This window comes from Lampris incognitus, chromosome 19 (genome assembly GCF_029633865.1).
Source record: "Lampris incognitus isolate fLamInc1 chromosome 19, fLamInc1.hap2, whole genome shotgun sequence".
NCBI lineage: Eukaryota > Metazoa > Chordata > Actinopteri > Lampriformes > Lampridae > Lampris > Lampris incognitus.
The window spans coordinates 38581524-38606919 of NC_079229.1; the positions used below are offsets into that span (position 1 = coordinate 38581524).

The following is a 25396-nucleotide window of genomic DNA, read 5'->3' on the forward strand; positions in this document are numbered from 1 at the left end:
GAGCAGCAGTATGTGTTTTCTGGTTTGGTAGAGGAGCAGCAGTGTGTGTTTTCTGGTTTGGTAGAGCAGCAGCAGTATGTGTTTTCTGGTTTGGTAGAGCAGCAGCAGTATGTGTTTTCTGGTTTGGTAGAGCAGCAACAGCAGTATGTGTTTTCTGGTTTGGTAGAGCAGCAGCAGCAGTATGTGTTTTCTGGTTTGGTAGAGCAGCAGCAGTATGTGTGTGTTTTCTGGTTTGGTAGAGCAGCAGCAGCAGCATGTGTTTTCTGGTTTGGTAGAGCAGCAGCAGTGTGTGTTTTCTGGTTTGGTAGAGCAGCAGCAGTGTGTGTTTTCTGGTTTGGTAGAGCAGCAGCAGCATGTGTTTTCTGGTTTGGTAGAGCAGCAGTATGTGTTTTCTGGTTTGGTAGAGCAGCAGCAGCATGTGTTTTCTGGTTTGGTAGAGCAGCAGCAGTATGTGTTTTCTGGTTTGGTAGAGCAGCAGTATGTGTTTTCTGGTTTGGTAGAGCAGCAGTATGTGTTTTCTGGTTTGGTAGAGCAGCAGTATGTGTTTTCTGGTTTGGTAGAGCAGCAGCAGTATGTGTTTTCTGGTTTGGTAGAGCAGCAGCAGTGTGTGTTTTCTGGTTTGGTAGAGCAGCAGCAGTATGTGTTTTCTGGTTTGGTAGAGCAGCAGCAGTATGTGTTTTCTGGTTTGGTAGAGCAGCAGTATGTGTTTTCTGGTTTGGTAGAGCAGCAGCAGCAGTATGTGTTTTCTGGTTTGGTAGAGCAGCAGCAGTATGTGTTTTCTGGTTTGGTAGAGCAGCAGCAGTATGTGTTTTCTGGTTTGGTAGAGCAGCAGCAGTATGTGTTTTCTGGTTTGGTAGAGCAGCAGCAGCGTGTGTTTTCTGGTTTGGTAGAGCAGCAGCAGTATGTGTTTTCTGGTTTGGTAGAGCAGCAGTATGTGTTTTCTGGTTTGGTAGAGCAGCAGCAGTATGTGTTTTCTGGTTTGGTAGAGCAGCAGTATGTGTTTTCTGGTTTGGTAGAGCAGCAGCAGTATGTGTTTCTGGTTTGGTAGAGCAGCAGTGTGTGTTTTCTGGTTTGGTAGAGCAGCAGCAGCAGTGTGTGTTTTCTGGTTTGGTAGAGCAGCAGCAGTGTGTGTTTTCTGGTTTGGTAGAGCAGCAGTATGTGTTTTCTGGTTTGGTAGAGCAGCAGCAGCAGTGTGTGTTTTCTGGTTTGGTAGAGCAGCAGTGTGTGTTTTCTGGTTTGGTAGAGCAGCAGTATGTGTTTTCTGGTTTGGTAGAGCAGCAGCAGTATGTGTTTTCTGGTTTGGTAGAGCAGCAGTGTGTGTTTTCTGGTTTGGTAGAGCAGCAGTATGTGTTTTCTGGTTTGGTAGAGCAGCAGCAGTATGTGTTTTCTGGTTTGGTAGAGCAGCAGCAGTATGTGTTTTCTGGTTTGGTAGAGCAGCAGCAGTGTGTGTTTTCTGGTTTGGTAGAGCAGCAGCAGTATGTGTTTTCTGGTTTGGTAGAGCAGCAGCAGTGTGTGTTTTCTGGTTTGGTAGAGCAGCAGTATGTGTTTTCTGGTTTGGTAGAGCAGCAGCAGCAGTGTGTGTTTTCTGGTTTGGTAGAGCAGCAGTGTGTGTTTTCTGGTTTGGTAGAGCAGCAGTGTGTGTTTTCTGGTTTGGTAGAGCAGCAGCAGTATGTGTTTTCTGGTTTGGTAGAGCAGCAGTATGTGTTTTCTGGTTTGGTAGAGCAGCAGCAGTATGTGTTTTCTGGTTTGGTAGAGCAGCAGCAGTATGTGTTTTCTGGTTTGGTAGAGCAGCAGTATGTGTTTTCTGGTTTGGTAGAGCAGCAGCAGTATGTGTTTTCTGGTTTGGTAGAGCAGCAGCAGCAGTATGTGTTTTCTGGTTTGGTAGAGCAGCAGCAGCAGTGTGTGTTTTCTGGTTTGGTAGAGCAGCAGCAGTGTGTGTTTTCTGGTTTGGTAGAGCAGCAGCAGTGTGTGTTTTCTGGTTTGGTAGAGCAGCAGCAGTATGTGTTTTCTGGTTTGGTAGAGCAGCAGTATGTGTTTTCTGGTTTGGTAGAGCAGCAGCAGTGTGTGTTTTCTGGTTTGGTAGAGCAGCAGCAGTATGTGTTTTCTGGTTTGGTAGAGCAGCAGCATGTGTTTTCTGGTTTGGTAGAGCAGCAGCAGTATGTGTTTTCTGGTTTGGTAGAGCAGCAGTATGTGTTTTCTGGTTTGGTAGAGCAGCAGCAGTATGTGTTTTCTGGTTTGGTAGAGCAGCAGTGTGTGTTTTCTGGTTTGGTAGAGCAGCAGTATGTGTTTTCTGGTTTGGTAGAGCAGCAGCAGTGTGTGTTTTCTGGTTTGGTAGAGCAGCAGTGTGTGTTTTCTGGTTTGGTAGAGCAGCAGTATGTGTTTTCTGGTTTGGTAGAGCAGCAGCAGTGTGTGTTTTCTGGTTTGGTAGAGCAGCAGTGTGTGTTTTCTGGTTTGGTAGAGCAGCAGCAGCAGTATGTGTTTTCTGGTTTGGTAGAGCAGCAGCATGTGTTTTCTGGTTTGGTAGAGCAGCAGCAGTATGTGTTTTCTGGTTTGGTAGAGCAGCAGTATGTGTTTTCTGGTTTGGTAGAGGAGCAGCAGTATGTGTTTTCTGGTTTGGTAGAGCAGCAGCAGCAGTATGTGTTTTCTGGTTTGGTAGAGCAGCAGCAGCAGTATGTGTTTTCTGGTTTGGTAGAGCAGCAGCAGCAGTGTGTGTTTTCTGGTTTGGTAGAGCAGCAGCAGCAGTATGTGTTTTCTGGTTTGGTAGAGCAGCAGCAGCATGTGTTTTCTGGTTTGGTAGAGCAGCAGCAGTATGTGTTTTCTGGTTTGGTAGAGCAGCAGTATGTGTTTTCTGGTTTGGTAGAGGAGCAGCAGTATGTGTTTTCTGGTTTGGTAGAGCAGCAGCAGTATGTGTTTTCTGGTTTGGTAGAGCAGCAGTATGTGTTTTCTGGTTTGGTAGAGCAGCAGCAGTATGTGTTTTCTGGTTTGGTAGAGCAGCAGCAGTATGTGTTTTCTGGTTTGGTAGAGCAGCAGTATGTGTTTTCTGGTTTGGTAGAGCAGCAGCAGTATGTGTTTTCTGGTTTGGTAGAGCAGCAGCAGTATGTGTTTTCTGGTTTGGTAGAGCAGCAGTATGTGTTTTCTGGTTTGGTAGAGCAGCAGCAGCAGTATGTGTTTTCTGGTTTGGTAGAGCAGCAGCAGCAGTATGTGTTTTCTGGTTTGGTAGAGCAGCAGCAGTATGTGTTTTCTGGTTTGGTAGAGCAGCAGCAGCAGTGTGTGTTTTCTGGTTTGGTAGAGCAGCAGCAGTGTGTGTTTTCTGGTTTGGTAGAGCAGCAGCAGTGTGTGTTTTCTGGTTTGGTAGAGCAGCAGCAGTATGTGTTTTCTGGTTTGGTAGAGCAGCAGTATGTGTTTTCTGGTTTGGTAGAGCAGCAGTATGTGTTTTGTGGTTTGGTAGAGCAGCAGCAGTATGTGTTTTCTGGTTTGGTAGAGCAGCAGCAGCAGTATGTGTTTTCTGGTTTGGTAGAGCAGCAGCAGTATGTGTTTTCTGGTTTGGTAGAGCAGCAGCAGTGTGTGTTTTCTGGTTTGGTAGAGCAGCAGCAGTATGTGTTTTCTGGTTTGGTAGAGCAGCAGCATGTGTTTTCTGGTTTGGTAGAGCAGCAGCAGTATGTGTTTTCTGGTTTGGTAGAGCAGCAGTATGTGTTTTCTGGTTTGGTAGAGCAGCAGCAGTATGTGTTTTCTGGTTTGGTAGAGCAGCAGTGTGTGTTTTCTGGTTTGGTAGAGCAGCAGTATGTGTTTTCTGGTTTGGTAGAGCAGCAGTATGTGTTTTCTGGTTTGGTAGAGCAGCAGCAGTGTGTGTTTTCTGGTTTGGTAGAGCAGCAGTGTGTGTTTTCTGGTTTGGTAGAGCAGCAGCAGCAGTATGTGTTTTCTGGTTTGGTAGAGCAGCAGCATGTGTTTTCTGGTTTGGTAGAGCAGCAGCAGTATGTGTTTTCTGGTTTGGTAGAGCAGCAGCAGTATGTGTTTTCTGGTTTGGTAGAGCAGCAGCAGCATGTGTTTTCTGGTTTGGTAGAGCAGCAGCAGTGTGTGTTTTCTGGTTTGGTAGAGCAGCAGCAGCAGCAGTATGTGTTTTCTGGTTTGGTAGAGCAGCAGCAGCAGTATGTGTTTTCTGGTTTGGTAGAGCAGCAGTATGTGTTTTCTGGTTTGGTAGAGCAGCAGCAGTATGTGTTTTCTGGTTTGGTAGAGCAGCAGTATGTGTTTTCTGGTTTGGTAGAGCAGCAGCAGTATGTGTTTTCTGGTTTGGTAGAACAGCAGCAGTATGTGTTTTCTGGTTTGGTAGAGCAGCAGTGTGTGTTTTCTGGTTTGGTAGAGCAGCAGCAGTGTGTGTTTTCTGGTTTGGTAGAGCAGCAGCAGTGTGTGTTTTCTGGTTTGGTAGAGCAGCAGCAGTGTGTGTTTTCTGGTTTGGTAGAGCAGCAGCAGTGTGTGTTTTCTGGTTTGGTAGAGCAGCAGCAGTATGTGTTTTCTGGTTTGGTAGAGCAGCAGCAGTGTGTGTTTTCTGGTTTGGTAGAGCAGCAGCAGCAGTATGTGTTTTCTGGTTTGGTAGAGCAGCAGCAGTGTGTGTTTTCTGGTTTGGTAGAGCAGCAGTATGTGTTTTCTGGTTTGGTAGAGCAACAGCGTGTGTTTTCTGGTTTGGTAGAGCAGCAGCAGCATGTGTTTTCTGGTTTGGTAGAACAGCAGCAGTATGTGTTTTCTGGTTTGGTAGAGCAGCAGCAGTATGTGTTTTCTGGTTTGGTAGAGCAGCAGCAGCAGTGTGTGTTTTCTGGTTTGGTAGAGCAGCAGCAGTGTGTGTTTTCTGGTTTGGTAGAGCAGCAGCAGCAGTGTGTGTTTTCTGGTTTGGTAGAGCAGCAGCAGTATGTGTTTTCTGGTTTGGTAGAGCAGCAGTATGTGTTTTCTGGTTTGGTAGAGCAGCAGCAGCATGTGTTTTCTGGTTTGGTAGAGCAGCAGCAGCATGTGTTTTCTGGTTTGGTAGAGCAGCAGCAGTATGTGTTTTCTGGTTTGGTAGAGCAGCAGTATGTGTTTTCTGGTTTGGTAGAGCAGCAGCAGTATGTGTTTTCTGGTTTGGTAGAGCAGCAGCAGTATGTGTTTTCTGGTTTGGTAGAGCAGCAGTATGTGTTTTCTGGTTTGGTAGAGCAGCAGCAGTATGTGTTTTCTGGTTTGGTAGAGCAGCAGCAGTGTGTGTTTTCTGGTTTGGTAGAGCAGCAGCAGCATGTGTTTTCTGGTTTGGTAGAGCAGCAGCAGCAGTGTGTGTTTTCTGGTTTGGTAGAGCAGCAGCAGTATGTGTTTTCTGGTTTGGTAGAGCAGCAGTATGTGTTTTCTGGTTTGGTAGAGCAGCAGTATGTGTTTTCTGGTTTGGTAGAGCAGCAGCAGTATGTGTTTTCTGGTTTGGTAGAGCAGCAGTATGTGTTTTCTGGTTTGGTAGAGCAGCAGCAGTATGTGTTTTCTGGTTTGGTAGAGCAGCAGCATGTGTTTTCTGGTTTGGTAGAGCAGCAGCAGTATGTGTTTTCTGGTTTGGTAGAGCAGCAGCAGCAGTGTGTGTTTTCTGGTTTGGTAGAGCAGCAGCAGTATGTGTTTTCTGGTTTGGTAGAGCAGCAGTATGTGTTTTCTGGTTTGGTAGAGCAGCAGTATGTGTTTTCTGGTTTGGTAGAGCAGCAGCAGTATGTGTTTTCTGGTTTGGTAGAGCAGCAGCATGTGTTTTCTGGTTTGGTAGAGCAGCAGCAGTATGTGTTTTCTGGTTTGGTAGAGCAGCAGCAGCAGCATGTGTTTTCTGGTTTGGTAGAGCAGCAGCAGTATGTGTTTTCTGGTTTGGTAGAGCAGCAGCAGCAGTGTGTGTTTTCTGGTTTGGTAGAGCAGCAGCAGTATGTGTTTTCTGGTTTGGTAGAGCAGCAGTATGTGTTTTCTGGTTTGGTAGAGCAGCAGCAGTATGTGTTTTCTGGTTTGGTAGAGCAGCAGCAGCAGTATGTGTTTTCTGGTTTGGTAGAGCAGCAGCAGCAGTATGTGTTTTCTGGTTTGGTAGAGCAGCAGCAGTATGTGTTTTCTGGTTTGGTAGAGCAGCAGCAGCAGTATGTGTTTTCTGGTTTGGTAGAGCAGCAGCAGCAGTGTGTGTTTTCTGGTTTGGTAGAGCAGCAGCAGCAGCATGTGTTTTCTGGTTTGGTAGAGCAGCAGCAGTGTGTGTTTTCTGGTTTAGTAGAGCAGCAGCAGTGTGTGTTTTCTGGTTTGGTAGAGCAGCAGCAGCAGTGTGTGTTTTCTGGTTTGGTAGAGCAGCAGCAGCAGCATGTGTTTTCTGGTTTGGTAGAGCAGCAGCAGCAGTATGTGTTTTCTGGTTTGGTAGAGCAGCAGCAGCAGTGTGTGTTTTCTGGTTTGGTAGAGCAGCAGCAGCAGTATGTGTTTTCTGGTTTGGTAGAGCAGCAGCAGCAGTGTGTGTTTTCTGGTTTGGTAGAGCAGCAGCAGCAGTGTGTGTTTTCTGGTTTGGTAGAGCAGCAGCAGCAGTGTGTGTTTTCTGGTTTGGTAGAGCAGCAGCAGTATGTGTTTTCTGGTTTGGTAGAGCAGCAGCAGTATGTGTTTTCTGGTTTGGTAGAGCAGCAGCAGCAGTGTGTGTTTTCTGGTTTGGTAGAGCAGCAGTGTGTGTGTTTTCTGGTTTGGTAGAGCAGCAGCAGCAGTATGTGTTTTCTGGTTTGGTAGAGCAGCAGCAGCATGTGTTTTCTGGTTTGGTAGAGCAGCAGCAGTATGTGTTTTCTGGTTTGGTAGAGCAGCAGCAGCATGTGTTTTCTGGTTTGGTAGAGCAGCAGCAGTATGTGTTTTCTGGTTTGGTAGAGCAGCAGCAGTATGTGTTTTCTGGTTTGGTAGAGCAGCAGTATGTGTTTTCTGGTTTGGTAGAGCAGCAGCAGTATGTGTTTTCTGGTTTGGTAGAGCAGCAGTATGTGTTTTCTGGTTTGGTAGAGCAGCAGCAGTATGTGTTTTCTGGTTTGGTAGAGCAGCAGCAGCAGTATGTGTTTTCTGGTTTGGTAGAGCAGCAGCAGTATGTGTTTTCTGGTTTGGTAGAGCAGCAGCTGTATGTGTTTTCTGGTTTGGTAGAGCAGCAGCAGCATGTGTTTTCTGGTTTGGTAGAGCAGCAGCAGTATGTGTTTTCTGGTTTGGTAGAGCAGCAGCAGTGTGTGTTTTCTGGTTTGGTAGAGCAGCAGCAGTATGTGTTTTCTGGTTTGGTAGAGCAGCAGCAGTATGTGTTTTCTGGTTTGGTAGAGCAGCAGCAGTATGTGTTTTCTGGTTTGGTAGAGCAGCAGTATGTGTTTTCTGGTTTGGTAGAGCAGCAGCAGCAGCATGTGTTTTCTGGTTTGGTAGAGCAGCAGCAGCAGTGTGTGTTTTCTGGTTTGGTAGAGCAGCAGTATGTGTTTTCTGGTTTGGTAGAGCAGCAGTATGTGTTTTCTGGTTTGGTAGAGCAGCAGCATGTGTTTTCTGGTTTGGTAGAGCAGCAGTATGTGTTTTCTGGTTTGGTAGAGCAGCAGCAGCAGTGTGTGTTTTCTGGTTTGGTAGAGCAGCAGTATGTGTTTTCTGGTTTGGTAGAGCAGCAGCAGCAGTATGTGTTTTCTGGTTTGGTAGAGCAGCAGTATGTGTTTTCTGGTTTGGTAGAGCAGCAGCATGTGTTTTCTGGTTTGGTAGAGCAGCAGCAGTATGTGTTTTCTGGTTTGGTAGAGCAGCAGCGTGTGTTTTCTGGTTTGGTAGAGCAGCAGCAGTATGTGTTTTCTGGTTTGGTAGAGCAGCAGCAGCATGTGTTTTCTGGTTTGGTAGAGCAGCAGCAGTATGTGTTTTCTGGTTTGGTAGAGCAGCAGTATGTGTTTTCTGGTTTGGTAGAGCAGCAGCAGTGTGTGTTTTCTGGTTTGGTAGAGCAGCAGCAGCAGTGTGTGTTTTCTGGTTTGGTAGAGCAGCAGCAGTATGTGTTTTCTGGTTTGGTAGAGCAGCAGCAGCATGTGTTTTCTGGTTTGGTAGAGCAGCAGCAGTATGTGTTTTCTGGTTTGGTAGAGCAGCAGCAGCATGTGTTTTCTGGTTTGGTAGAGCAGCAGCAGCAGTGTGTGTTTTCTGGTTTGGTAGAGCAGCAGCAGCAGTATGTGTTTTCTGGTTTGGTAGAGCAGCAGCAGCAGTATGTGTTTTCTGGTTTGGTAGAGCAGCAGCAGCAGTATGTGTTTTCTGGTTTGGTAGAGCAGCAGCAGTATGTGTTTTCTGGTTTGGTAGAGCAGCAGCAGCAGTATGTGTTTTCTGGTTTGGTAGAGCAGCAGCAGCAGTGTGTGTTTTCTGGTTTGGTAGAGCAGCAGCAGTATGTGTTTTCTGGTTTGGTAGAGCAGCAGCAGTATGTGTTTTCTGGTTTGGTAGAGCAGCAGCAGTATGTGTTTTCTGGTTTGGTAGAGCAGCAGCAGTGTGTGTTTTCTGGTTTGGTAGAGCAGCAGCAGTGTGTGTTTTCTGGTTTGGTAGAGCAGCAGCGTGTGTTCTCTGGTTTGTTTTTCAGGTAGTATTTTCCCTTTTTCTATCTTGCTGTTCAAGTTCAACCATGTCTCTCTGAAGTTTAAATAGTTTAAAAATAATATTATAGTTGTTAAAATTTTAATTTTGGTGTCAGTTGTGTTCTAATAGACATACAACATAGGCAGTACATTAATATCTCAGTTGGGTATTTATCTTGACAGAATATAGAGTTTAAAAACTGGCCGTCATGTTGACCGCCCATAGTCGTTTTAGGCCAGAGTGAAATCCCGATCGTTCTATATATATATATATATATATATATATATACTATATATATATATAAAATCCATTTAGTCAAGTAAATTCTCTATGAGACAGTACAAGCCTGTTTCATGGTTGGTTCGTTAGATGGTTGGGTAGTTAGCGGGCTAGTTAGATGGTTAGTGGGTTAGTTTGATGGTTAGTGGGTTAGTTTGATGGTTGGTTAGTTAGATTGTTGGTTAGTTAGTTGGTTAGTGGGTTAAGATTGCAGAGAAACTGACAGTAAGAACAATCATCAAACTACAGAGATGTTCAGGGAGGTTATGAAAAAAATGAAATAAACGCTCAAGAGATTAAACAAAGATAAACTCATCCTCCATCTCCGTGATCTGTTCTTCCTCCAGGAGGCGGTGGAGAGCGGGTCAGGGGGGGGGGTGGTGCCAGTGCCCCAAAGCCAGGAACATGGCTCAACCTCTGGAGGAGTGCTCCCTGTAACAACAGGTAAATGTTCTCTTTCTGTTTGATTCCTGTCATCACTTCCACTCATAACTACAGTATCCTTTCTTTCTATCAACACAACGCTTTACTGACCTCTGTCAGTCCTCTCTTCTTCCTCTCCATATTGAAATTTCCCACCCTTCTCTCTCTCTCTCTCTCTCTCTCTCTCTCTCTCTCTCTCTCTCTCTCTCTCTCTCTCTCTCTCTCTCTCTCTGTCTCTCTCTCGCGCTCCATATCAACCATCAGCCTATCAGCAGCAGCATAGGGGTTTCCACCTCAACCCCCAGACCCAACCTCCACACACAGTGGTATCATCCCTCAACCAGCCCCAACAACACCCTGGTGCATTCCCTCAGAAGCCTTTAGCCAGCAGGCCTCTGCTCCTGGAAGAGCAGCCTCTCCTCCTGCAGGACCTCCTGGACCAAGAGAGGCAGGAACAGCAGCATCAGAAACACATGCAGGCCATGATTCGCCAGAGAACCTCTGCAGAGCCCACCCTGCCAAACATAGGTACCCCTGTCTCCCTGTCTTTCCACCTCTGTCTCGCAGCCTGTTTTTTTTTTCAGGCCCATAAAGCTGAAATGAGTTGAATACATACATGTTCTCTAATAAAAGAAGATCTAGCCTATTTTTTCTGTAATGAAGGACATGTTAACCAGGGCTGTGTGTGTGTGTGTGTGTATGCATGCATGCATGTGTGCGTGTGTGTGTGTACTTACAGACTTTGACTCCATCTCAGACCCCATCATGAAGGCTAAGATGGTTGCTCTGCAGGGCATCAACAAGGTCGTGACCCAGAGCAGCCTGACTCTGCACCCCATGGTCATCAACAGGTTCTGTCTGTCAAACTGTGTATTAGTGTTGTTTAAACTGTGTATTAGTTTAAAGGGCTCAGAAACACTAAAAATATTTTCTAATGTTATTGATATCTGGGTGATGTTTGAAATAGCGGAAAATAAAATTAGACATTATCGTGTGGAATGCGGTTGTTTCAGGCACGATATCACCTCTGGATTAAAAATCAAAAGTAGGTGAAAACATCATTGGGTGTTTGGTGTTGTCGTACTTTAGTTTGACTCTACGTCAATCAATCAGTCGGGTTGCATTCTAGAAAGCGTCATCGGTTTTAAAAACTGTACTGCTCGCCGGTGTTAATACATGTCCCGTTCCTCTGCTCGCACACCTCTTCCTCTGTGTGGCGGCAGAATAGATAGATACCAGAGAGAGACGGAGCCTGTACACGAAGCTCTGCAGACCTGTCTTTATTTTAATCTCTAGTGTTTCTATTGTCTGTTCTTATAAACAGTCTGTTGAGCCGTGTCTCCGTGCCAGACAACACCGGCTAGTGATGAGGTTTGTCATACCGTCACTTCCCCCTCCTCAAGCTCCACGGACACTCGCCGTCCAGTGTGAAGCTGTGACGTCATCACCCTCTCAGGGCGGTAGGGGCAGTTGGACCATGTCCTTCATAGAGTGAAACATGTTTTGTGTATGTTTTAGATTCCAGCACACATCGGGCGCACAGGGTCCTGAGGGGCCTCTCCCGCCTTCACATCTTACAGGAGAGCAGGTCCGTACACAACGCCACACCTCACACCACATGACGAAGTTCCCCCAGAACAACACACTTGAATCATGTCGGGGTTTTTTTGTGTGTGTCAGGAAGGGAAGCCCCCACCCCAGCTGGTGAGACCCGCGCCCCCCAGCCTCACACCGGGCTTCGTCAGTGAGTATCAATAGAGTGGCGCTAGAAGGTTTTCATTTAAATAAATGAGAAGGTACAGTATTTGTATGATATTTCTTTAATTGGGTTCTTTATGTAGTTGTAAGACTTAGATGAAGATCTGATCACATGTAATGTCATGTTTATACAGAAATACAGAAAACTCTAAAAGGCTCACCAACTTTTTAGTGCCACTGTATCTATATACATCAATATCTGTATGAAAATAAATATCTGTATCAGTCGCCGTATCAAATGTGTCGTGAGTAAATCTTGAAATATATCAGATTTACTCAGGACACATTTTTATGTTGAGTGTGAATATTAGTATAAATATCCAGCATGAATATTCAGTATCAGTATGAATGTCCGTATCTGTATGTGAAGACATGATGCATTCTCACTCGTCCCCCCTCCCCTCTCGTTTCTTCCCTCCTCCTCCCCCTCCTCCTCTATCCTCTCCTTCAGATGACTCCCAGCGTCAGCAGTATGAGGAGTGGTTGGGAGACACACAGCAGCTCCTTCAGATCCAGCAGCGCCTCCTGGAGGAGCAGATTGCTGCTCACAGGAAGGCCAAGAAGGCTCTGTCTGCAAAACAACGCACCGCCAAGAAGGTTGGCCGGCCCTTTGCCGAGGAAGACGCCCTGCAGCTCCACAACATTAGTGAACAGCAGGGGGCAGTCCAGAAACAACTGGAGCAGGTCGGTTAATGCTACCATCACGATGACTAAACTTAAAGTACAGCAGAATAGGGGTGTCCGGGTAGTGTAGTGGTCTATTCCGTTGCCTACCAACATGGGGCTCACCGGTTCGAATCCCTGTGTTATCCCCGGCTTGGTCGGGCGTCCCGACAGACACAATTGGCCGTGTCTGCGGCTGGGAAGCCAGATGTGGGTATGTGTTCTGGTCGCTGCAATAGCGCCTCCTGTGGTCGGTCGGGGCGCCTGTTCAGGGGGGAGGGGGAACTGAGGGGAATAGCGTGATCCTCCCACGAGCTACGTCCCCCCGGTGAAACTCCTCACTGTCAGGTGAAAAGAAGCGGCTGGTGACTCCACCTGTATTGGAGGAGACGTGGTAGTCTGCAGCCCTCCCCGGGTCAGCAGAGGGGGTGGAGGAGAGACCGGGACGGCTCCGAAGGGTGGGGTAATTGGCCAAGTACAATTGGGCAGAAAAAAGGGGGGTAGTACAGCAGAATACATGACTGGTACTATTGGTTTTCTCAGTAGGGGCAGCAGTGCGCCGTACAGAGTCAGCTGTCGCAGGTAGAAAAGACAACACACACTCATTTACATCACCAGCGTTGCTCATGTCTGTCATTGATACACATGAGATGACAACAGGAACATGAAGTCACAGTTGTTGTCAGGGGCAGTAGTACCTGGTTGTTGGTAGTAATAGCAGGGAGTTGCATTAGCAAGTTAAGAAGGAACCTAAACTTGCTAAACTCAAATATAAAGACAAGTACAAACCCTGCTGAGTACTGGTAATTCACACCCAGCGGGGAAAGATGGGAAGTCTGTAATGGGCATGCTGTCTACCAAGTGTCCCATTTCCCTTGCTGGCAAGTCGGACTCTGAACTTGATAATGACCCGAACGTCTTGTATGACTGTTTCAATACTTATGATTTTAGCAGTGAACTTAGTGTATAGAAGTGCTTCCCCAGAGGAGAGTGAGATGCATGTTGATAGGGGCAAGGTTTTTTTTTCTCTTTTCCAATTTTCTCCCTTTTCTCCCCAATTGTATCTGGCCAATTAACCTGCTCTTTTCTTCTTTTTTTTTTGAGCCGTCCCGATCGCTGCTCCACCCCCTCTCTGCCAATCTGGGGGGTGCCCCGACCGACCAGAGGAGGCGCTAGTGCAGTGACCAGGACAAATACCCATATCCGACTTCCCACCCGTAGACACGGCCAATTGTGTCTGTAGGGACACCCGACCAAGCCGGAGGTAACACAGGGAGCGATCCCGTGTTGGTAGGCAACGGAATAGACCGCTACACTACCTGGATGCCCCAGGGGCAAGATTTTTAAACTCTTCAGGGCAGTGAAGGAAAGAAAAAGTTCCTGTCCAGATAATATTGGCGGTCGACTTCTTAAGAACTATGCAGAACTGGCGTCTGGCATACTTTCCTTCATCTTTATGAAGTCACTTCAGCTCCAAAGGGTCCTTGTCTCTGGAAGGATTCGGTGATTGATTGAAGATTAGAGCACCAAAATCACTCTGACTATCGGCCTGCGGCTCTTACTTCTCTGGTCATGAAAACCTGCGAGAAGATTATAGAAGAGAAGATACTGAGTGCAACTTAGACAAAATTGAATCCACTCCAGTTTGCTTACAGGGCAGGCAGGGGTGTTGAGGATGCCACAGGCACCCTCCTTAACATGGTGCTGCATCACATGGGTGGTGCAATGAATTTTGTACGATTGCTTTTTATTGACTTCTCCTCAGCTTTTAACTGCATACAACCTGACATTTTAGCAGATGGATTTACCAGCATCCACAAAATTGAACCTGGGTTAATATGTTGGCTGGTTGGCTTCTTCACTGACAGGTCTCAAAAGGTGAAAGTCAGTGGAGTTTTATCTTCCACCGGTTCACCCCAAGGGTGTGTCCTCTCACCACCTTTATTTGTTTTATACACAGATCAGTTACTGTGTCACTATGAGAGCAGACACATCGTCAAGTTTGCAGATGACTGTGTTATTTTGTCTCTGTGAGTAGTGATGTAGCTGACCATGGTCCAGTGTTGGGACGAATTTAGTGACTGGTGTAAACGCTGCTTTTTTGACATACGTAAATGTGTCCAAAACAACAGAAATGATCATCTACTTGAGGAAGAAGCCCTCACCTATTCTTTCTGCTGTTACTCATGGCCGGACTGTGAAGTTGTCCAACAGGCTGAGTATCTGGTGACAATAATCGATAAGTTAACCAAATGCTGGTGTTGTTTTCCAAAGGCCCATCAGTGCATGTATTTTTATCAGAAGCTCAGAAGTTTTAATGTTGAAACCGCATGTACAGCGCCTTGTAAAAGTATTCAACCCCCTTGACAGTCATCAGTAATTTCTTGGTGATAAAGATACCCTGAGAGCAGGACAAGTGGTTTGGATCATGGATGGAAAAGATACTCACACTTGTGGTCCTGAACAATATTATTGTTGTGAACCCATAAGCTCTCACAGCATGTTCCCAAAGCTAAAATAAGTTATGGTTCACTGACTTTTTGTAAATGAATTAAAAACTAAAATACAGTGCTTGCATAAGTATTCACCCCCCACATATCAGTACTTTGTAGAGTACCCTTTTGCTGCAGTAACAGCCATGATTCTCTTGGGGTAAGTATGTACAAGCTTTGCACATTCTTCTGGAGTAATGTTGCCCATTCTTCTTGGCAGAATTTGTACTGGTCTTGTGGGTTGGTGGGGTGATGCCTCTGGACTGCAATTTTCAGTCTGTGCCACATAGTTTAGTTTTTAATTAATTTTAAAAAAGTCAGAGAAAGATAACTTATTTTGGCTCTGGGAACATGCTGTTAGAGCTTATGGCTTCACAGCAGTAATATTGTTCAGGACCACATGTGTGAGCATCTTTTATAACCAGAAATGACTGAGGACTGTCAAGGGGGTTGACTACTTCTGCAAGGCACTGTAAGAGGGTTTTACTCTTCTAACCTTCTGTTTTATGTACCTTGAAAAACAAGACAGGGTAGAAGGAATTGTTAAGGCCCACATCTAAAAGACCTCTCCCATGTGTACAGAGTCAGAGCACAGAGGAGGTCAGTCAGCTCCTGATGAGCCCAGTCCCCCCCCCCCCCCACAGTTCTCTGATGAGCCCAGTCCCCCCCCCACACACACAGTTCTCTGATGAGCCCAGTCCCACCTGGTTCTCTGAGTCCAGGCTACTTCCATCTGGTCTGCAACATGCAGGATCAATAGATTTAACAATGCATTTGTCCCTGCTGCGTTTGGCCCTCTGAACAACATTGTGTCCTTCTGTTTCTTTATGTGAATTGTTTGTGTATTGTTCGTTGATGTTGATTGTGTTTACTGCTGGCCCCTCGGGGGTAATAAAGATGACCTTGACCTTGGTTGTTTGTTGTAATAGTACTTTGTTTTCAGTAGTAACAGTAGTATTATTACGTGGTTGTTGTAGCAGAAGTAATAGTACATGGTTTTAGTAGTAACAGTAGTAATACGAAGTGGTTTTTGGTAGTAACAGTAGTAATAGTATGTGGTTGCTGTAGTAACAGTTGTACTAGTTCATGGTTGTTGTAGTAATAGTATGTGGTCATTGTAGTAACAGTAGTAATAGTACATGGTTGTAGTAACAGTAGTAATAGTATGTGGTTATTGTAAGACTTGTAACAGTAGTAATAGTATGTAGTCATTGTAGTAACAGTAGTAATAGTATGTAGTCATTGTAGTAACAGTAGTAATAGTATGTGGTTGTTGTAGTAACAGTAGCACTAGTTCATGGTTGTTGTAGTAACAGTAGTAATAATATGTGGTCATTGTAAGACTTGTAACAGTAATAGTACGTGGTTTTCGTAGTAACAGTAGTAATAGTATGTGGTCATTGTAGTTACAGTAGTAATAGTACATGGTCATTGTAGTTACAGTAGTAATAGTACATGCTTATTGTAGTAACAGTAGTAATAGTATGTGGTCATTGTAAGACTTGTAACAGTAGCAATAGTATGTGGTCGTTGTAGTAACAGTGGTAATAGTACACGGTTGTTGTAGTAACAGTAGTAATAGTATGTGGTCATTGTAAGACTTGTAACAGTAGTAATAGTATGTGGTCATTGTAGTAACAGTGGTAATAGTATGTGGTCGTTGTAGTAACAGTGGTAATAGTACACGGTTGTTGTAGTAACAGTAGTTATAGTATGTGGTGGTTGTACTAACAGTGGTAATAGTATGTCATTGTTGTAGTAACAGTACCTTGATGTCTTGTGCAGATTCGGAAGCAACAGAAGGAGCATGCAGAGCTGATTGAAGACTACAGGAATCAACAGCAGCAGCAGAGAGCTCTATTGCAACAACAGCCCCACACCCCATTAATGCCCCCTGCTGCGCCCCCTATGGTCCAGACCCTGCTGCCACAGAACACGGTGCCCATGCAGCCTCAGCCGGGTGGCCCCACCCCAGCCCGCATACCAAACATACCCCCAGCTTGGACTCCTGGTGCTGGACATCCGGAAGGCAGTGGTCAGAGATTGCCCCCTAATCTACCCCCACAGATGCCCCCTGTCCGCCCCAATGCCCCCCAACCTCTCACCCAGAACCCTGCAGCCATGGTGCCCAGCCTCGCTGCTCCACCTACCAGCTTCCCTCCGCCAGTGCCAGGCCCGGAAGACGGAGACTCCAGTGGAGCAGCTGGAGCGGGTGTGAGGGTGTGTGGAACCACGGCTGCTCCACAGGTACCAGTTATTCCAAACTTCAGTGCTGTTCAGAAACAAGTACAAGACAACAAACAAACAAGTTAACAAACAAGTTAGTACCGGGTCTGTAGGGTCACACAGTGAGTGCTTCCTTTCCAGCAGACAGACTTCAGTCATGGAACACAAATCACAAAGCCAGTCGTGTGAGAGGGAAAATGTTTGTCAGGCATCCTGATCCGCTGCTGGTTGAATTTACAGTAGAACTGGCTTTATTGCCTGTGATTCATGGGAGTTTGGTAATGTGTGTGTGTGTTTGTGTGTGTGTGTTAGGTGAAGTTTGATGACAACAACCCGTTCAGTGAAGGCTTCCAGGAGAGAGAGAGGAGAGAGAGACTGAGAGAGCAGCAGGAGCGGCAGAGAGTACAGCTGATGCAGGAGGTAAAACTCCCCCGAGATACTGGTCATTTTAACACACTTTTGAATCCACACTGCATGTTTGGATCCACACGGTTTGAGGTTCTTTTGGTCTTAATTTCTTCTCTTTCTGTGGCAGGTGGACCGTCACCACTCTCTCCAGCAGCATCTGGAGCTAGAGCAGCAAGGCATGCTGGGAGCCAGTGTTTCCAGGGCTGCTGCCAGTGGGGAAAGCCTCTCCCAGATGCCCATCTTCAGCTCTGAGCTGCCCCAGGACTTCATGCAGTCTCCCCTGCCCTCCAGGGCACCACAGCAGCAACCTGCCCTCCTTCCCTCCCACCTTGCCCAGGGCTCTATGCGGGGGGCCATTAGTGAGAGAGGCAGAGCCCCCCCCGGACCGGGCTCCGCCGTCAACAACTCTGCTTCCAGAGCCAGACTGCCCGGCCCCGGGGCAGTGCCAGCACAGAGCCCAGCACGGCCTGCTGGGATAGGAGGACACCACGGCTCACCCTCCCTCATCCAGCTGTACTCTGACGTCATCCCTGAAGAGAAGCCAAAGAAGAAGAGGAACAGGAAGAGAGAGGGCGAGGACAGCACAGGGGGAGGAACCAGAACACCACTCTCGTCCCACTCTGATGACATCACAGCCCCGCCCACCCCGGCTGTGTCTGAGACGTCCTGCTCCACACCCACGCGGGGCACCATAGATCAGTCAGACCTCTCCTTCCCTCAAACCTCCTCCCACTCTAGCTTTGCTCCGTCAGAGCTGGAGCAGCAGCTGTCAGCCAGAGTTGCAGCCCAGGATGAAGGCTCAGAAGCCCATAGAGCCCCCCTGTCAGCAGCTCCACTGGAGGTTAAGGTTAGGAACAGAGACCTGCTCCCTTTAGATAGATGACACCTGTCTAACACTACAAGTCACAATCAACTAAGTTTATACATGTTATCACAGGTAAAGGTGTTCTGTGTAGTTCTACTTCAGTCCTGCCCCCTACTGTTGAGAGATAACAAATCAAAGTAGACTAGACAGACCATCTATATTTACAAGTTAGAATGTTACATAAATAATCTATAACTTAGAAGATGACTCGGACAACTGGAGAGTTCTGCTGATGTTAAAAGATGATGTTAGAAAATTCCCGTGCTGGTAGCGTTGCAGTCTATTCCATTGCCTACCAATACGGGGGTCGGCGGTTCGAATCCCCGTGTTACCTCCAGCTTGGTCGGGCGTCTCTACAGACACAATTGGCCATGTCTGCGGGTGGAAAGTCGGATGTGGGTATGTGTCCTGGTCGCTGCACTAGCACCTCCTCTGGTCGGTCAGGGCGCTCCCCGGATCGGCAGAGAGGGGGTGGACCAGCGACCGGGATGGCTCAAAAAAAGGGCGGGTTAATTGGCCAGATACAATTGGGGAGAAAAGGGGGGGGGGATTCCCGTGCTACATTTGCAGTCTGATTGATTAATGTTGCTGATGTTTTAGGAGGAGAAGGTGGAGGGCTGGGCCTGTGGTGGAGGCATGGTAAAAGTGGAGGAGGCTGGAGCTGAGGGTTACTCTTGTTCTCCTCTTCATGGAGATGGAGGGAAAGAATTACTGAAACATCTACTGAAGGACACCAGCTCCCCTGCAACCACCCCTTCACCTAGCAACCAGGTCCCACCTGCACGCTGCCAACTGTCCATTGAGAGTATCCAATCTGAAGAGGAAGAGGGGAAAGCCAGGGCCGGTTCCTATGGCAACATGAACATGGTAGGCAGCGCTGGGCGGGAGATTCAACGTACTCTACAAATCAACTCTGTAAACAGTCTGTTCTGACTAACTCTATCAACAGTCTGTTCAGTTTAACTCCATAAACAGTGTGTTCAGACCAACTCTATAAACAGTCTGTTCAATTTAACTCTATAAACAGTGGGTTCAATCTAACTCTATAAACAGTGTGTTCAGACCAACGCTATAAATACTGTTCAGTCTAACTCTATAAACAGTGTGTTCAATCTAACTCTATAAACAGTGTGTTCAGTCTAACTCTGTAAACGGTGTGTTCAGACCAACTCTGTAAACAGTTTGTTCAGTCTAACTTTATAAACAGTGTGTTCAGACCAACTCTATAAACAGTGTGTTCAGTCTAACTCTGTAAACAGTCTGTTCAATCTAACTCTATAAACAGTGTGTTCAGACCAACGCTATAAACAGTGTGTTCAGTCTAACTCTATAAACAGTTTGTTCACTCTAACTATAAACAGTCTGTTCAATCTAACTCTATAAACAGTGTGTTCAGTCTAACTCTATAAACAGTGTGTTCAGTCTAACTTTATAAACAGTGTGTTCAGACCAACGCTATAAACAGTGTGTTCAGTATAACTCTATAAACAGTTTGTTCACTCTAACTATAAACAGTGTGTTCAATCTAACTCTATAAACAGTGTGTTCAGTCTAACTCTGTAAACAGTGTGTTCAGGCTAACTCTATAAATAGTGTGTCCAGTCTAACTCTGTAAACAGTCTGTTCAATCTAACTCTATAAACGGTGTGTACAGTCTACCTCTGTAAACAGTTTGTTCAGTCTAACTTTGTAAACAGTCTGTTCAGTCTAACTCTATAAACATTGTATTCAGTCTAACTCTGTAAACAGTCTGTTCAGTCTGTATAAGCAGTGTGTATATGTATCTAGTGTTGAGTTATGACAGCCAGTTGGGTATAAAATATCATCTCTATCAAAGAAGAACAGAAGGAAGTTACTGGAGTGAATGGAAGACTGATAAAGCATTTAGAGCAGATTCTTCTCCTGCGGCAGTAGAGCGCCATCATGTGGACGTTCTGTTTAGACATGTGACTCCTGGCAGATGGAGACAGTGGCTGATAGATTGTGGAAATAAACAGTTTTGTCCTCTAATTGACCATTCTGAATACCCTCTCTCTTTCTCTTTCTCCTTCTCCATGTCTGTCTGTCTCAGGTGGTAGACAGTGTTGGCTCCGTGGAGTTTCCAGAAGGTTCTGAGTCTGTGAGGAAGAAGCAGCAGCAACGCTGTAAGAGGCCTGCGCGCCAGGAGGGAGAGAGAGCGCCTCCCAAAAGCAAGAGGAGGAAGAGAGAGGAGGAAGACAAGAGGCTGTGCTCCTCCTCCAACACTGCCAATCTGATGACTGACACCCAGCTGGTAGACTGATGTCCCCTCCCTGTCTGTCTGCTCTCCCCCTTGTCTGTCTCTCCGTTTCAGTCTCTCTGTTTCTGTCCAGTTAGAGCTGAGCCTCACATGTATAATTGTTAATAATGGTCATAATGACCTCTCTCTCTCTCGCCCCCCCCCCCTCCTTCAGCAGTTGTCTCTGCTTCCTCTAATGGAGCCGGTGATGGGGGTGAGTCTGGCTCTGTTCCCCCCGTATGGCAGCTCCTCCCTGGACAGAGACAGTCGGCTGATTGGCTCCTTTGGAAACGCCTCGCTGGACGGAGTGACAGACTACTACTCTCAGCTCATATACAAGGTATAGAAATACTACAGCTACTGCTAATACCACCACTAATGCTATTACTACTACTGCTGATACTATTAGTACTATGACGACTAATACTGCTAATTCAACTACTGCTGTTAGCATATTTCTTGGACTATGAGTCGCTGTTTTTTAAGTCGTCTGGCTGGTCCTGCAACTGACACTCCATTTACACTTGGTTTTAAAATGTGTTTTTTGTGATCGGATCACAAGTTGACAGCGCTAAATACAAGTGTAAACCACCACCAAAAAGTTTTGTGAACCGGTTACTCAAACCACTTGCCGAGGTGGTCTGGGACGCATTTGACTCAGTAGGACATACTGTATCACCGTATACTGTTTAATCCTGTGACTCAGTAGGACATACTGTATCACCGTATACTGTTTAATCCTGTGACTCAGTAGGACATACTGTATCACCGTATACTGTTTAATCCTGTGACTCAGTAGGACATACTGTATCACCGTATACTGTTTAATCTTGTGTCTCAGTAGGACATACTGTATCACCGTATACTGTTTAATCCTGTGACTCAGTAGGACATACTGTATCACCGTATACTGTTTAATCCTGTGACTCAGTAGGACATACTGTATCACCGTATACTGTTTAATCCTGTGACTCAGTAGGACATACTGTATCACCGTATACTGTTTAATCCTGTGACTCAGTAGGAAATACTGTATCACCGTATACTGTTTAATCCTGTGACTCAGTAGGAAATACTGTATCACCGTATACTGTTTAATCCTGTGACTCAGTAGGACATACTGTATCACCGTATACTGTTTAATCCTGTGACTCAGTAGGACATACTGTATCACCGTATACTGTTTAATCCTGTGACTCAGTAGGAAATACTGTATCACCGTATACTGTTTAATCCTGTGACTCAGTAGGAAATACTGTATCACCGTATACTGTTTAATCCTGTGACTCAGTAGGACATACTGTATCACCGTATACTGTTTAATCCTGTGACTCAGTAGGAAATACTGTATCACCGTATACTGTTTAATCCTGTGACTCAGTAGGACATACTGTATCACCGTATACTGTTTAATCCTGTGACTCAATAGGAAATACTGTATCACCGTATACTGTTTAATCCTGTGACTCAGTAGGACATACTGTATCACCGTATACTGTTTAATCCTGTGACTCAGTAGGAAATACTGTATCACCGTATACTGTTTAATCTTGTGTCTCAGTAGGAAATACTGTATCACCGTATACTGTTTAATCTTGTGTCTCAGTAGGAAATACTGTATCACCGTATACTGTTTAATCCTGTGACTCAGTAGGACATACTGTATCACCGTATACTGTTTAATCCTGTGACTCAATAGGAAATACTGTATCACCGTATACTGTTTAATCCTGTGACTCAGTAGGAAATACTGTATCACCGTATACTGTTTAATCTTGTGTCTCAGTAGGACATACTGTATCACCGTATACTGTTTAATCTTGTGTCTCAGTAGGAAATACTGTATCACCGTATACTGTTTAATCCTGTGACTCAGTAGGACATACTGTATCACCGTATACTGTTTAATCCTGTGACTCAGTAGGAAATACTGTATCACCGTATACTGTTTAATCTTGTGTCTCAGTAGGAAATACTGTATCACCGTATACTGTTTAATCCTGTGACTCAGTAGGAAATACTGTATCACCGTATACTGTTTAATCTTGTGTCTCAGTAGGAAATACTGTATCACCGTATACTGTTTAATCTTGTGTCTCAGTAGGACATACTGTATCACCGTATACTGTTTAATCTTGTGTCTCAGTAGGAAATACTGTATCACCGTATACTGTTTAATCCTGTGTCTCAGTAGGAAATACTGTATCACCGTATACTGTTTAATCCTGTGACTCAGTAGGACATACTGTATCACCGTATACTGTTTAATCCTGTGACTCAGTAGGAAATACTGTATCACCGTATACTGTTTAATCTTGTGACTCAGTAGGAAATACTGTATCACCGTATACTGTTTAATCTTGTGTCTCAGTAGGAAATACTGTATCACCGTATACTGTTTAATCTTGTGTCTCAGTAGGAAATACTGTATCACCGTATACTGTTTAATCCTGTGACTCAGTAGGACATACTGTATCACCGTATACTGTTTAATCTTGTGTCTCAGTAGGACATACTGTATCACCGTATACTGTTTAATCTTGTGTCTCAGTAGGACATACTGTATCACCGTATACTGTTTAATCTTGTGTCTCAGTAGGACATACTGTATCACCGTATACTGTTTAATCTTGTGTCTCAGTAGGAAATACTGTATCACCGTATACTGTTTAATCTTGTGTCTCAGTAGGAAATACTGTATCACCGTATACTGTTTAATCTTGTGTCTCAGTAGGACATACTGTATCACCGTATACTGTTTAATCTTGTGTCTCAGTAGGAAATACTGTATCACCGTATACTGTTTAATCTTGTGTCTCAGTAGGACATACTGTATCACCGTATACTGTTTAATCTTGTGTCTCAGTAGGACATACTGTATCACCGTATACTGTTTAATCCTGTGACTCAGTAGGACATACTGTATCACCGTATACTGTTTAATCCTGTGACTCAGTAGGACATACTGTATCACCGTATACTGTTTAATCTTGTGTCTCAGTAGGAAATACTGTATCACCGTATACTGTTTAATCCTGTGTCTCAGTAGGAAATACTGTATCACCGTATACTGTTTAATCCTGTGACTCAGTAGGACATACTGTATCACCGTATACTGTTTAATCCTGTGACTCAGTAGGAAATACTGTATCACCGTATACTGTTTAATCTTGTGACTCAGTAGGAAATACTGTATCACCGTATACTGTTTAATCTTGTGTCTCAGTAGGAAATACTGTATCACCGTATACTGTTTAATCTTGTGTCTCAGTAGGAAATACTGTATCACCGTATACTGTTTAATCCTGTGACTCAGTAGGACATACTGTATCACCGTATACTGTTTAATCTTGTGTCTCAGTAGGACATACTGTATCACCGTATACTGTTTAATCTTGTGTCTCAGTAGGACATACTGTATCACCGTATACTGTTTAATCTTGTGTCTCAGTAGGACATACTGTATCACCGTATACTGTTTAATCTTGTGTCTCAGTAGGAAATACTGTATCACCGTATACTGTTTAATCTTGTGTCTCAGTAGGAAATACTGTATCACCGTATACTGTTTAATCTTGTGTCTCAGTAGGAAATACTGTATCACCGTATACTGTTTAATCTTGTGTCTCAGTAGGACATACTGTATCACCGTATACTGTTTAATCTTGTGTCTCAGTAGGACATACTGTATCACCGTATACTGTTTAATCCTGTGACTCAGTAGGACATACTGTATCACCGTATACTGTTTAATCCTGTGACTCAGTAGGAAATACTGTATCACCGTATACTGTTTAATCCTGTGACTCAGTAGGAAATACTGTATCACCGTATACTGTTTAATCCTGTGACTCAGTAGGACATACTGTATCACCGTATACTGTTTAATCCTGTGACTCAGTAGGACATACTGTATCACCGTATACTGTTTAATCCTGTGTCTCAGTAGGACATACTGTATCACCGTATACTGTTTAATCCTGTGACTCAGTAGGACATACTGTATCACCGTATACTGTTTAATCCTGTGTCTCAGTAGGACATACTGTATCACCGTATACTGTTTAATCCTGTGACTCAGTAGGACATACTGTATCACCGTATACTGTTTAATCCTGTGTCTCAGTAGGACATACTGTATCACCGTATACTGTTTAATCCTGTGACTCAGTAGGACATACTGTATCACCGTATACTGTACCACATGACTTACTCACCCAGGTGACTTATACATCTTTTGTTTCCTCGCAACAATGCATTTTTTGCTGAGTGCGACTTATACTCCGATGTGACTTGTAGTCCAGGAAAAACGGTACTAATATTCCTAATACTACTATTACTGATACTACTACTACCATAACTACTAATACTGCTTATAGTACTATTGCTCCTAAAACTACTTTTATTACTAATACTGCTAATGCTCTCGCTTTTCTAGCTTGCTCTTACTGACAGTATTTGTTAGATAAAGAAAGAAAATTTGAGGGACGTCCGGGTAGTGTGGCGGTCTATTTCTTGCCTACCAACATGGGGATCGCCAGTTCGAATCCCCGTGTTATCTCTGGCTTGGTCAGGCGTCCGTACAGACACAATCGGCCATGTCAGCGGGTGGGAAGCCGGATGTGGGTATGTGTTGTGGTCGCTGCACGAGCGCCTCCTCTGGTCGGTCGGGGCGCCTGTTCAGGAGGGAGGGGGAATAGCGGAATCCTCCCACATGCTACGTCCCCCTGGTGAAACTCCTCACTGTCAGGTGAAAAGAAGTGGCTGGTGACTCCGCATGTATGGGAGGAGGCAGGAGGTAGTCTGCAGCCCTCCCCAGATCAGCAGAGGGGGTGGAGCAGAGACCGGGACGGCTCGGGAGAGTGGGGTAATTGGCCGAATACAACTGGGGAGAAAAAGGGGGGAAATCCAAAAAAGAAAGAAAATGTGATTCCATCTGACCAGTAAAATGAGTTTGTACATCTTGAATCAACAAAATAAAGTCTCCCTCTCTCTCCCCCCTCCTTCTCCCCCCTCTGTCTTTCTCCCTCTCTCTCTCTCTGTCTTTCTCCCCCCCCTCTCTCCCTCTCTTTCTCCCTCCCTCTCTCTCTCCTTCTCTCTCTCTCCCTCTCTCTCTCTCTCTCTCCCTCTCTCCTCCAGCAGAGCAACCTCAGCAACCCTCCGACCCCCCCAGCCTCCCTGCCCCCCACCCCCCCGCCTGTTGCTCGGCAGAAGTTGGTCAATGGCTTCGCCTCCACAGATGAGCTGAAGACACCATCTATAAGGGAGCAGGACGGTGAGATGAATAAAGGCACTAACATAAAAATACTCCTCAAAGATGAATACCACTGGTGTAGAATGATATTCAGATTACTTCTTGCTATTATAATAAGGGGGCGCTAGACAGGATGACAGACCTCAGCAGGAAAAGGGGCTGCAACACAAGCACTACTAAGACAAAAAAAAAGTAGAATCATTTTGTTTATCATAGTTGTTTGGATTGCAAAT

At 45.3% G+C, this 25396-nt stretch overlaps 1 protein-coding gene across 1 annotated transcript in view; it reads left to right on the forward strand.

The window, feature by feature from the left end:
- kmt2ca (lysine (K)-specific methyltransferase 2Ca) overlaps positions 1-25396 on the forward strand; it is a 267487-nt gene that overhangs the window by 194938 nt on the left and 47153 nt on the right. Inside the window, exons 48-60 of the mRNA XM_056299264.1 lie at positions 9165-9261; positions 9505-9768; positions 9980-10091; positions 10759-10828; positions 10921-10984; positions 11450-11682; positions 15939-16400; positions 16692-16799; positions 16915-17634; positions 18253-18519; positions 19724-19924; positions 20085-20249; positions 25052-25184. Of these exons, the coding sequence (XP_056155239.1) occupies positions 9165-9261; positions 9505-9768; positions 9980-10091; positions 10759-10828; positions 10921-10984; positions 11450-11682; positions 15939-16400; positions 16692-16799; positions 16915-17634; positions 18253-18519; positions 19724-19924; positions 20085-20249; positions 25052-25184 (2896 nt within the window). The remainder of the gene's footprint in view (positions 1-9164; positions 9262-9504; positions 9769-9979; positions 10092-10758; positions 10829-10920; positions 10985-11449; positions 11683-15938; positions 16401-16691; positions 16800-16914; positions 17635-18252; positions 18520-19723; positions 19925-20084; positions 20250-25051; positions 25185-25396) is intronic.